This window comes from Empidonax traillii, unplaced genomic scaffold, assembly GCF_003031625.1.
Source record: "Empidonax traillii isolate 1590-97213 ecotype Southwest subspecies unplaced genomic scaffold, ASM303162v1 scaffold364:size1245619, whole genome shotgun sequence".
Taxonomy (NCBI): Eukaryota; Metazoa; Chordata; class Aves; order Passeriformes; family Tyrannidae; genus Empidonax; species Empidonax traillii.
In genome coordinates, this window is record NW_020955557.1 from 418223 (window position 1) to 431244 (window position 13022).

At 41.2% G+C, this 13022-nt stretch overlaps 1 protein-coding gene across 1 annotated transcript in view; it reads left to right on the forward strand.

The window, feature by feature from the left end:
* Nucleotides 1-13022, forward strand: part of SLIT3 (slit guidance ligand 3) — a 482804-nt gene that overhangs the window by 314390 nt on the left and 155392 nt on the right. The window contains exon 9 of the mRNA XM_027892706.1: nt 3434-3575. Within this exon, the coding sequence (XP_027748507.1) occupies nt 3434-3575 (142 nt within the window). The remainder of the gene's footprint in view (nt 1-3433; nt 3576-13022) is intronic.

Here is a 13022-nt window from a genome sequence, read left to right on the forward strand (position 1 = left end):
ATACAGTATTTTGTTCTTTGCCAAGGAGAAACAAGAAAAAGCATTTAATAATAACAATAATTTATGCCCAAAGTCATTCTGTGATTAAAGTTTTCAGAAACCTACAGTCTAGATCTACTTTTGCTCATGAAGAAGCAAGAGTTTCACCAGCTCTAAAGGGCTGTACTCGTAGTGCTTTGGGACGTGGTTTAGTGATGGAACTGCAGTGCTGAGCTAATGATCCTAGAGGGCTTTTGCAGCCTTAGTAATGTTATGAGTCTGCTCTTGCTGCCTGCTTTTTGTGCAAGTTTCTATCCCTTCTCTTTCTTTTCAGGTTGCTTTATGTAATCCCCTCCTTTCGTACCATTCCTCCAGTGCAGGTCACTCTGCAACGCTGCATCACAACCTGTGGAGGTGCTGAGCAGAGTTCTACTGACTCTTCCAGTGCTGATTTAGATGCAGTAGGGTTAGAAAAGACTCTTTAAACTCCAACTGGCAATACATCAGGTGCTTTGATGTTGTGCCCTAACAAAAGGGAGGGTTTTACTGCTCCCCTAACCCACAGTCATACGTGGCAGTGTTGTAACTGTGCAAAATGCATTTTCCCCCTGCTACAAAGCCACTTCAGAAAGCACATCAGACCTGTGGTGAGAAAGGAGGTGGGGAAGATTTGACCTTGCTGCCAACTTTTTACCTCCCAGAGAGCAAGGATTGCTCTGAAGTGTTTCTTCCCAGTTTAATAATTTCTCCCTATCCCTAAAAGCTTGCAGTAGCTCGTTTGCACTTCACTCCTCCTTCGTTTTGTTTGTTTTTTGGCGCCCCAAAGTAGGCAGGCAAAGAGAAAATATAAAATATTAGCAGTCAGGTTCTAAGAGCAAATCTCTTGTTCTTAAACATAACAGAGAGCAGTGCATGTTTTGAGGCAATATAAACTACTTTTGGGAGTAGCCACAGTTAAACTATAACAGAAACCTTGGACTTGCCTTAGATTGGCAAAGCTGGCAACGCTGTTGGAGCAGAGCTCTGCTAATTTTGCAGGAATTCCTTTCATTGACAACGATTCCCTGCATTTCTGTGGCCAGAAGACAGACCCAGGAGAGCTGCTTGCCCTGCCTGTTATGCATGTACATGTTTAACTAATGGAATTGTTTTGTTTAGTTCAAATAGCTCCCCCTTAAATACTATATTAAATGCGTGGTCGTTTATAGACTGTGTGAAGACAATAATAAGATTTTGAAACTGGGCAAGTCAAAGCTCAGGTTGCCTGATAATTATAAATTTGTTTCCTTGGACCATATGCATATGGACTTAGTTTTTTAATTGCATTATTGAATTATTTTTTACAGTAGATTTTTGCCCATATGATTCATGGGGGTGACACTGAAACCAGCTGTGTGTTGAGATGAAAGAGTGTTGATGAGTCCTTATTTACAACTGTCCCTGTGGCTGGAAAGCAGACTGTAAATGAGACAGGGTATTTTAGCCAAGAGAAAGGATCATTAGGATCACCTCATGGTGAAAGCAGCTGCCCACTCTCATAAAGAATGCATTTGACTCCTGCCCATGCTGGAGTGAAAATTTCCTGTGAGATTCCTTTTTTCCTAGACGGTCACTACCCCTGAAAATCTAATTTCTGGATGCCTGAATTGGAGTTCTGAGGCCTGCTCTGCCAAAATGCAGTCACTCACAGCTCTGATTAGCATCAGTGAAAGCTATATTTGAAACACATACAGTGCCATGAAACCCACAGTTCTCTCCTGCTGTCCTGACAGAAAGTCAGGTGATGACCCAATAAAAACATTTCTAACCCAGGACTTGAATTTGGCAACACTCTGCACAAGGTTTAAGTGGTGATCTTACCCTGAAACTTGGTAGTGTATTTTAATACAAGGCAGATCTGTCATCCCTGGTTACAAAATAATATTGAAAGGGGATGACAGCTTGCCTGAACTCAAGGAAATTCAGACAAACTGCACTGACTTCCCATCAGAATTCCGTACCTTTCTGATGGAAGGCGTGATTTTGCAGTAATTGCCTTTTGCTTTGCAGCAAGTGTAAAGTCAATCTGTAGAAGTTTTCAGCTGATGCCTTTTCAAACTGTATCTGCCTATCAAAATAATGATACTTAGAGGTGCCACTGAGTGTCTTTGCAATGGTGACTTTTCTGTGCTGTTTACGAGGCTTTGCAAACAGGAACAAATGGGCAGTCTTGATGTGCAGGTTGGTGTTGTTGTGCATAGTTAAGGGCTAAACTGAGCAGGTATGGAGGGATAAATCAAGACAGACAACTTATAAGGATGTTGCATTTTTATAGCATTTGTCATAATGAACATTGGATGGCAAGTTGATGCAAAAAAATATTCTTTTGACTTTGTGTCACCTGCAGTTTTAATTCATGGAAGTATCTATCCTGGATCTTTTCCAAGACAAATCCCAAGAACGCACAGATTTGTGTGTAGTTTTTAATGGTCTTTCATGCATTTGTGATTTGACAACTATGATATTTTAGTTTTTCCCACCAAAAGGCCAATCTGTTACGATTTTTGTCATTTCTTACCAGCTCAGTCCTTTACATTCAGCTCTCTGTGTCGGGTACCTGAGGTTCCTTGTGTTGCATGTACTTTGGCTCACTATAAATAAACCAATAACTGCTACATCTTGATAACCTCCATTAGCATAGCAAACCCATTTTATCTGTGGCTGAGTGTATGCATATATCAAAACTTCCAGTGTAAGAATCAGAACCATTTGAGTAAAATTGACATAATTGCTACAGTTTCAAAAAAAACTTAATGACACCTAATTAAACCTGAATCTAATGAATTGACTAAAATGTATCTAGAGCAGTGTCCTCATGCTACACCTTTGCTCTGTGAGAAGCTTTGTGTCTCTCAGTGGTTATTACTAACTTAAGGAAGGGTTTGAACTCATATATTTTTAAATTCTCTTTGTGTTTCCATTAGCTGCATTGTCTAATCTTGAAAAAAAATGGCTTTCTGTTTGCAGTCTGATGCCGTAACATGTTACCTCATTTCAAAAACATAAGTCATCATTGATGACAGTCTTCTCTCAGTATGTAAAAACACTCAAGAAGTGCTTGTGTAACAGAAACTTCTAAGCAGAGATAACTTTTGGAAATACTACTTGATCCTAAGGCTTAATTTTGTAATCTTTGAATAAATTGATAGGGCTGATCATGGAGGAGACCAAAGAAGTGTTCATGAGGGAAAGAGATTGACAGAGTGGAGACTAAGGAGGAATAAGACCACAGTAATCTTCGACACATTTTTCTCTGGAGTTGATGTGTAGCACGTTATATTCACTAAATCCAAATAAATTATTACTTTATATAGTAAAAGGATCTTGGAAAACTCTGAGCCTGATGTATTTAGTTATTAAAATCTCAGCCCATCATTTCTTAAAACTAACGTTTCATGTTTTCGTTCTGTCTCAGGTTCCCAGTCTGAACCTCCCTCGTGCAGTGCCAGTTCCATCACCTGCCCATCTGCCTGCACCTGCAGCAACAATGTAGTGGATTGTCGAGGAAGGGGCTTAACAGAAATCCCAGCTAACCTGCCAGAGGACATTTGGGAAATGTAAGTGCCAGTGTAATGCATTCTTTTCCATGGCTCTCCATTTTTATTCCATATCTGGGCCTCCTGTGTGGGAAAAAGGCACGTTTTGAAAACTGTTCTGTTGTCAGGTATGGTGTAGTTGTTCTCTTTGCTTTTGTTCTTTTCACCTAAGAGCTCAAACCTTTCTTTATTGTAATTTAGGATATTGTTTGATGTTGCCCTGCCTAAAAGCAAAATGAAGTTCTTGGTGTATTAAGTTCAGATTGTGTTTACATCTCACAAACCTGGAATTACAGTTCTGTAGTCAGTAAAAGAAAGCTTTTTTATTTCTAGATAGTGTTTTCCCCATGAGATAAAAGGATGTCTTGATAGCTTGGCAGAAAGCATTATAATGAATTAGGATATCAGAGCACATTGTCCCTGCTGATCTTACCTTCTATTTCTTGTCTTCCACATTTTGTTATTCCCAGTTCTTTAACAGTTTTGTGACTTGTGTGGTGAAATCAGATGCTAGTTTTACAGACTTATTTGTCTTACTGCCTTTAGGAATTGGTATCTTCTCTTTCTGTGTCCGTGACTTCGTACTACTGTGGTCCTGAAATACTGTTACATTAAAGCAGTTTGCTTTTGGTTAGTCCATAGGGAATGCAGATCAATTCTTTTCCTATTTAGGTGCTTGTCACACAGAGTTTTCTTGACATCCAGCCAGCTTTTATAGTCTACATTGTATGAACTCAAATATTTTTGTAGTCACTGGACTCATCCAGCTGTAGAAATACTGCTATGTGGCAAAATTCACTACAATAAAGAATAAGTTCATAGGATAATGGAATGTTAAGGAAGGGATCCTAAAGACCATCTCTTTCCCCCCTGCCATGGGCAGGGACACCTTCTACCAGCCCAGGTTGTTCCAAGCCCTGTCCAACCTGGCCTTGGACACTTCCAGGGATGGGGCAGCCACAGCTTCTCTGGGCAACCTGTGCCAGGGCCTGCCCACCCTCACAGGGAAGGATTTCTTCCCAGTATCCCATCTAACCCTGCCCTCTGGCAGTGGGAAGCCATTCCCCCTTGTCCTGTGGCTCCATCCCTTGTCCCAAGTCCCTCTCCAGCTCTTTTTGAGCCTCTTCAGGCACTGGAAGGGGCTCTCAGGTCTTCCCAGAGCCAGCTTGTTGCTGTTGGCAGTCCTGCTGAGGATGCACTTGATCCAACTGTCCATGTCAACAGAGATGTTATGTATCTGCTCTTCCCAATACCCAACCCCAAGGAACGTTGAATTCAACTGTTTCTTGTATTTCCCTTTAACTCAGTATTTCTTTATAAGCCAAATTGTGTCTGACAAGAACCCTTGACTGATAAACTGTTCTACAAGAGTGAAACACAGAGCTGTTGCTCTAACACAGTTATTAAAGGTGACCTACATTTCACTCTGTTTCAGTATTAATTAAAGATCTTTTATTCAGCCTTCCCACCGTTCTTCATTAGCATGGGTAGGCAGAAACTTCTCTGACAAAGCTGCCAACAAGTCCTAGAACTGTTTTTGTTGATAAAACCCTGTCACAAAACAGGTAATTCACTTGTCATGGGACATAAATCAAGCATCATATGACACTTAATTTTCCCTTCCTGCTGACCTTTGCCACATGCAACTTAGAAGTCTGTTGTGTTACTCTGTTACCCCTTTCCTCAAGGTGAAGATCTTCATTTCAAGAATGTTTACTCTGAAATAAAAAATTTAGGAAAGCCAGAAATCTCTATCCCAGACTTGTTTTTTCATAATTTCATAAAGTAGGTAGCAAGAATGTACAGAATGCAATTCATTTTTTCATAAAGCTTCTTGTTCAGTGGGGAGCTGACATCAGCAGCCAAATTGACTGAGGAAAAATGAGTTACAAGAAATTGAAGCTGAGGAATACAGACTGTGTGCTGAATGCTATGAAAGATTCTCTGCTTACAAAGTGGTTCTCTTGTGCTTTTCAGAGGAGAAATGAACAGTGCATGTTATAGAGAAACACATGAGAATACGCAGAGGAAAGTTTTGCATGAATACTTGGATGAAAACAAAAGTCATTAAGCACCTGGAGGCATATACTGACAAAGAAATACCAAAACAAATATGGCTTGGTGGTTTGCTGGAAATGAACAATTTCACTGTGTTGAAACAGCATCTACAATAAAAGGAGAAGTTGCATGTATTAAGAAAGGGTGCATGCAAGGCAAATGGGGAGCTTAGTGTGAATGCAGAATGGACTTGACCTTGCAGAGATACAGGGAAGGAGGGATGACCAACTAGGAGGAGACAGTCCCCAAGAAATCTGATTTTCTGCTCAGACTTCATTGCAGCCTTGCAGCCAGTGGCTGTCAGACTGAGTGACAGCTCAGCCCGTGGAGAGAGCAGAGCCAGGCTGGAGCAGAGACTTGTTAAACCCCAAGCTCCCAGCTGTGCCTGCAGGAGTCACTGCCCTGCAGCTCGTGGGAGCTGTTGAAGGATGTTGTGAGAAACAGGAGTGCCCCAAGGGTGGCTTTCCCTCAGTGTGTGGTTTGGGCCGCTGTTGGCTCAGGGCATGGGCTGGATGGGTCCAAGCTCTGGCACTGCTGGGTTGATGCCAGGGAAAGGACAGCTTTCCTGCATATCCAGGTGTGGGGCACTGTGGTGTTTCTAACAGTATTTCCTTCAACATCCTGCCTACCAAATCAGTTTGATGCCTCCTAGTACTGGAGAGAGATCAGTAACTCCCTAGTAATTGTTTCCCCTCTTGCCACACTTTCCCTCTGCCCCTTCTTTAGAATGAAGTTTTCGTGCTATTTATCTCTCTCAGACCAATCTACTCATTCTTTATTTATCACCTCAAGCAAGGCTGTATTTTAGGATATGAATTCTGAACAGCTTTTGTCTGAGAATTTTGTGCACTTTAAAACAATAGTGTGGGGACTACCACTCCTGCCTTTGTGCTTTAAGATTGTTAGTGCAGGACCCTCCTGATGGAAAACCCCCCAAAGCCTGGCCCTCCTGCTTCTGGCTGGTCTGGAGGGTGCTCCTGCTGAGGTGCCTGAAGGGGTCAGAGCAGCAACCACTGGCACTGGGCACTGCTTCTCTGAAGGCTTTTGACATTGTTTAAAAGGAGGATTGATTTAATTGCTAATGCTAAAGGCTGATTGTGATTGAGATGCTTGAAAGAACAAAAACGAGCAGGGCTAGTATGGAAACTGTTGGGAAAAGGCTGAATTCAAATAAGGAAACAACCAAATAAGTGGAGGAGAAGGATTGGGAACAAAGGAAACGAAGACAGGTTGAGCAAAGTGCTGTGAGTCTGAGAAGGTGAGGAATAGTTGGTGATCAGGCCTGAGATTGCTGTCAGTGAGTCTGGGGCACAGGCTGGGCTGTGGGGATACAGCAGGAGGGCTCTGGGATTGGGCAGGGTTTGGGGCCAGGACAGAGTGATGCAGGTAGAGATGGAGCCAAGGAGCCTCTTCCCACCAGAAAGCACATGGATCTTCCAGAGCCTTCCTGCTTTGTCACCAGGTACTTGGGAAACCCAACAACAATTTGTGTGTCTGTCCTTGTGCACAGTGACTACCTAGAGATTAACTATTAAACTCTACAGAGAGATTTCCTGCTTTCACTGCTGCTATTCCAGCTGGACAGCGCTGCACAGGTCTGGGTCTCATACTTCTATTACACCTAAGTTTCCTTGTGGTAGAATTAGTTATTTTGGCTTTTGGTTATTAATTAAATATTAAATTTTATTTTAATTCAATATATAATTTTTTAAAAGTAAAAGAAAAATTAGAAAATTACAAAATCAATGTTTTTAAATGCAGTCTTCATTCAGAGCTTTTTTATACATTTGTTGTGATATCCTCTCTAACAACAACATAGTCTCATGTTGCTGGTAAAGGCCTGGATTGATTCCTTGCTGTCTAGGGATGCATCTTGGATGTCTAGGGAGGGAACCTGTGCATATAGGGTCTGTTTACTTGTTGCAGAAACAGGAAAATTGTAAAATGGGGACTGGGGGGAAGATAATCTTATGAGTGCTGTTAGGAGAATTGTGTTGTCTCCTCTTGCCAGTGGTTTTATTAATTGATTCTGGGCAAGTGACTTGCACCAGCTTTTCCTGGGTGGTCGCTAGTGATGTAATCCTCGGGCTGTGGCTGACTCAGCTGAGACATTCGCTGGTGCTGAGGACTCACAGCTGCAGCAGGAGTCAATAGGAGCTGTGCTGTGAACACATTGTGCTGTGCAACGCTAATTACTCTGAAAAGCCAAGTCTCGATCATCTGCAGACTTACAAATCACACCCCACAGTCTGCAGTGTATCCTCAGACCTTGAAACTGATCTTAGATCAAACTTGGGCTTTTTCACATCAAATTTGTTTTATTACTGTTACTTAACCTGTACCATACTCCCTGTCTGGTGAGATTAAGAGGAATATAATTATATAAGGCAAGGGTAATGCTGGATAGGATGTGTCTGAATCAGACACGAGGACTGTTTGGTTAAGTGCTGATGTAATTGCTCCAGACAGAGTAAAGAGGCTGTCAGTCCCTCAAGGAAAAGTGCTGCTTAGGCACCGTGTCTGGTGAGATAACAACCACAGCTCCATCTGACAGCGGAGCAGAGTAACCCAGGATGGCAGCCTTCCCACCAGCACCTGGGTTTGGCTTAAGGTCAGTGTTAGTCACTTGTTCTGCCGTGGTTTAGTTTATCCTTCTCACTCTTGGTAGCTGAATTGGTGGCTGATATTTTTGTAGGTGTGAACATTGCGTGATTTTGGTGCATAATTCCTACACTTAGGGAAAAAAATCAGGAGTTTGAGCACACAGGAAGGATCTGTGTTGGTTTCCTACTGGTTCTGGCAAAAATGAGCACAAACCTCATTGTCTGCGAGGCAGTCACTTTGAAATGCGATGTTCTACTTATTCTAACTCTAATGACTGCTTTCCTGACAAATTTAATAGAGAATTGCTGTCATGGGGGTACCACTGTGCTGGGCAGTGTTTCGGACAGACCTGTAGGTAGACAGGTTTGCTCCGATGGTTGTTTCAAAGATTGTCTCAGGAAGGAATTCCCTTCTCTGTTCTTTAGTACCTGTAGGAGTGTGTATTCCAGGAGAGCTAGGAACCTTTATGAAGCTTTTGTGATTTCAGGAAGGTGATGAACAATTTCTGGGCACTTGAATTATTGGTATGTTCGAAGTGAATTTTCCACCAATTAAAATAAAGTCAGGAAAGCTGTTATAAAAAGGTTGAGCACTGGTAACTATTTGTTATAGTAAAGTTGTTTCTTTTAATATAAATTATAAATTACCTACTCCACAACATTTTCATGTTTATTAACAACTAACTGTGAAGTTCTCAGCTTCTTACAATAAGGATTTTTTTCTTTTATCCAAAATATAAGTGTGTAGAAACTGTAAACTTCGTAGATAAAGGAATGACAGTTTTGCATTTAACACTTTTCTTCCTCCTAAAAGAAAATCATAATAATTTTCCCAGGCTTCCAGTAAATACTGCAGCTGAGGCCAGCACAGTATTTTTGGACACTGTAGTAAATGTTCCATAATTGCCTCCGGTGGCAAGTTCTCTGGCTGGGGAATCAGGTTGGCTCCTGTAGTTGAATCATATAATATGATTTTCATTCACTGCTGTAAATTGGCTCTGGACAGCTTCGCATGTCAGACTTGACTACTATTTTCTGGACCTCTCCAGGCAAACTGTGTCACTCACTCCTTGCATTCAATAGAGGTTTCTGTTGTCAGGCCAAAAAATATGTAGAAAATATTCTGTGAGATCAAGACACAAAAATAATAAAGAAATAATAAATAAAAGATTCTAGGTTGAGAGTCAGCAGAGAAATAAATATACGAAAAATGATAATAAAGGTGTTTTCTGTGCTGAGAATGATCAAGGAAAATAGAAAGCTGTGTTTTAGAAACAAGCAGTAACAGCAGGGAGTTTCTGCTGCAGGACCAAGGCAGGGTTTATTTCTTACATCTTTACTTTCATTCCTAAGATTAAGTGTAACTAATGTTCTCTGTAGACACAGGAAGATGGTTTTATTTTGATAAATCTGGATTTCATAACACATGATAATTTCCCTTTTGGCTGTATCATTTTTTACCCCCTTCACGAGTCTTTATAATGGTGAGATTTCTTCTCAAAAAGGTTATGTACAGGTTCATTTACTCAACCAAGCTGTGTAGGAGTAAACTTACAGAGTTTGTGGGTTTAAGATTGTCTGGGTTTTTCGGTTTGGGTTTATTTTTGGGTCTACATACATCTTTTGTGTATGTGTGTTCTTTTCCCCAGAGGCATCACTTCAGTCCAATAGCAACATAAATTAATAATTATTAATAAAAATGAATGGTATAACCAAAAAGGCACAGATCTTTTATCTAATACAGATTTCACTGCAGAGCTCCTGTGTTGCCAAGCAAAATAAGGAGATTGTAATGTATAATGAGTATATATATCCTTAAAGCCAATTATGAAGGGGAGAAGCAATCACAGAAAATAAAACAGGGAGCGTAAAATCTTAACTTTGACATAAAATATACTAATCAGGTTTTTTTACTGGATGAAACTCTAATTGTTTTTTGGCTTACATGTGTTCTCCTGTTTATTTTGCTTTAAAAAATTAAGAAAAGAAGGAAGTATTCAAGGGAAGTTTATAGTCAAATGCCATAATCTGTTTTGTTGACAAAATATTACAGGTGGCAGAACTTCAACTATTAGAAAGCTGTTTAATTTTTCTACTAATTTCTGGTGTTCTACCTTTTCTTTGTCAGCGTTTATAAGTGTATAATAAAAATAGATATTGCAGACTGTATGGAGCTCTTAACAGTAAGTTAGAGATTAAACAATTGTTTTTCTTTTCTCTCAGTTACCTTTCTTCCATTTCCAGAAAGTCTAAAATTATATTTTTGTGTTACAACTTGACAAATATATTTCAAACCAACTTGAAATCCTCAGATCCCTGAGCTAGTGATAGCACTGTGACAAAATTTGGAGAGTGGTCTGGGCTGGAATTTTCTTGAAGTAATTGGAAGCCAACAGAGGCTGGTCAGGACTGACCTTCTGAAGCACTAATTAAATAATAATGGGATGTGTTACGGGGTTAGTCTTTCTGGGACCTCACAGAGCAAAAACTTGTTCTCAGTAAGGCAAACATTCTGAGTCTGCTGGTTTACATTCAGGAAATGTAGCCATAGGTGAGGGATTGCTTTCCCATTGGCCCTGTAGAAACCATCTTTCTCCCAGATAGGACTTAAAGCTTCAGGAAAAAAACCAAAAACAAAAAACAAAACAAAACAACCCCCCCCCCCCCAAAAAAAAAATCCAATTAAAAAAATAACAACAGAAAGTGCTCAGCAGAGGTCTAAGGTTGAGTCGGGCTCAGAGCAGATGCTCTGCTGTTGAAGTGAACACAAGAACCTCATCTCTGTGGGGTGGTCTCTTTGGAGCCTTCTGAACTGGAATCATGAGTTGTCACAAAAATCCAGGAGTGGGATCTCTGTTGCTGCTGTTTGCTAGACCACAACACCTTGGAAACACACACACACACACACGTGAACTCGTGTGTGCTGGTTGGATGAGGTGTGTAACTGGGCTGCATTTCAGCAGCAGTGAGCTCGAAATTCCCAAATTTCTCCAACCTAAGGACTCTCTGTTCTGGATTTGTGTTCACAGCCTGTGTACAGGTGAAATTCCTCCTGTAAACCCTGATCCCAAGTCCAGTGACCCCATAAAGTCTGCTGAGGTGGGAACAGGGAGGCATTATTTTGTATTCTACCCCAAAACAGCTTCTGTTAAACCTTTAACATCCTCACTGGGAAGCTCAGCTGGAGTCCCTGCTTTCACATCTGGGCACAACCAGTCGTGGTGCTGGGTGAGGCTCTGCACCCTCATTCCAGGGATGCAGCAGGGAAAATACATGAATGAGACTGGCAGGGGATATAACAATGAGAGGTTGTGAAAAGGGCCAAAAATTCCAACCAGGAATGTGGAGTGTCACAGTGGTGGATGGAGAAACCTTGAGGTTTGGCAGTGTAATGCTGCATTCCGGTGTTTATGTGGTTACAGATACATTGCTGTGATGTCAGAAAGTGTTTTGCAAAATACCAGTCAAAGGGTTTCTCTGGTGTCTTCCTGTTTGTCTGTACTGCAAATTAATGCAAAATTAACGTGCTACAAGAGAGCTGATGGATTCATAATGCAGCTGCCATTACAAATTCAGCATTCACCAGCTGATACCTGACCAAATGCTGGGTTACACAGCTGTGACAGCTGAAACTAGATTCACTGGGGTATTTTAGAAGATCCAGTATCACTAGCACTACTTTCAGATGAGCAGGGAACATATCAAAACATCTGGTTTCGTTCTGAAAGATGTCTTTTGGTGAGCAGAATTATCTGTGTAACTTCCTGGGTAGATTTACGTTGACAAGCCAGTTCATTGTTGTAAGATTTTGTCTGTTGAATATCTGCCCTCAGGTGAGTTGTTGAGAAGCAGCCCTGTCTGAAACTATAGCAGGACCTCGACAGCCAGACCCTGAAAATCAGCACCAAACAGAATATGAAGGGAAACTCTACTTGTCACCTTGTATTAATATAGGTGGATGGTTTACTGGCTCTCAGCTCTCCAGTTCCTAAGGCAGACTCAATGAGAGGGATCTAGAATGCATATTATTAATTTTATTTGGAAGTCATTCAGGTGCTGTGATGAAAGGCAGCACTATAAAAGTCTTGGAGGACCATATGTGTTCAGAGGTTTTATAGTGGTGGTAGAGCCCCTGGCTGGGCAGAGGCTGAAGGCTTGAACTCTGTTGAAACAAGCAGTGAGCACAGACATTTAAAATGCTGAATGTCCTGCAATTCCCGAACTCTTCATTTTCTGCCTTAGAACTCAGGGGTGAGAGACACAAAAGGCTGTTCCTTGGGATCTCAGTCCATAAACACTTTCTGAAGCAGCAGGACTGCAGGGTTTTTGCCTTGCAGAGTAGTGCCCTGTTCTGGGGTTTAAGGAGTGACAACTGTGGCTTTTGAATGTTTTCCTGCTGAATGAGCCACAGGTTCTGACTGTAACTGCAGGGCAGGATTCCTTTCCTTCTTTCCCAGCAAGGGTGCCTCCTATCCAGGGCTTCTTTGGGTAAATACTTCAGTGCAGCTGCCCAAACCTGTTGTGCATGGTAGGAATAAAGCTTGTATTTCAAAGGAAGAGGCAAGAAAGGCATCAGGGCAGGGACCAGATCTAGCTCATATATGTAGTAAGAAGATCAAATTTTAAGTATGACTTATTCATCTTAAATACTGAGGATAAATCTGTGGGCTTTCCTTCATCAGAGTCAAAAATATAGGATAAGATACGAAGCACAAAATATGAGATAAAGGTGAAATAATGGTCCAAGCAGGTTTTTCTAATCCGGTTGTTTTCAGTCTTTGACAAGGAGGAAAAGTCTCTCTTGACT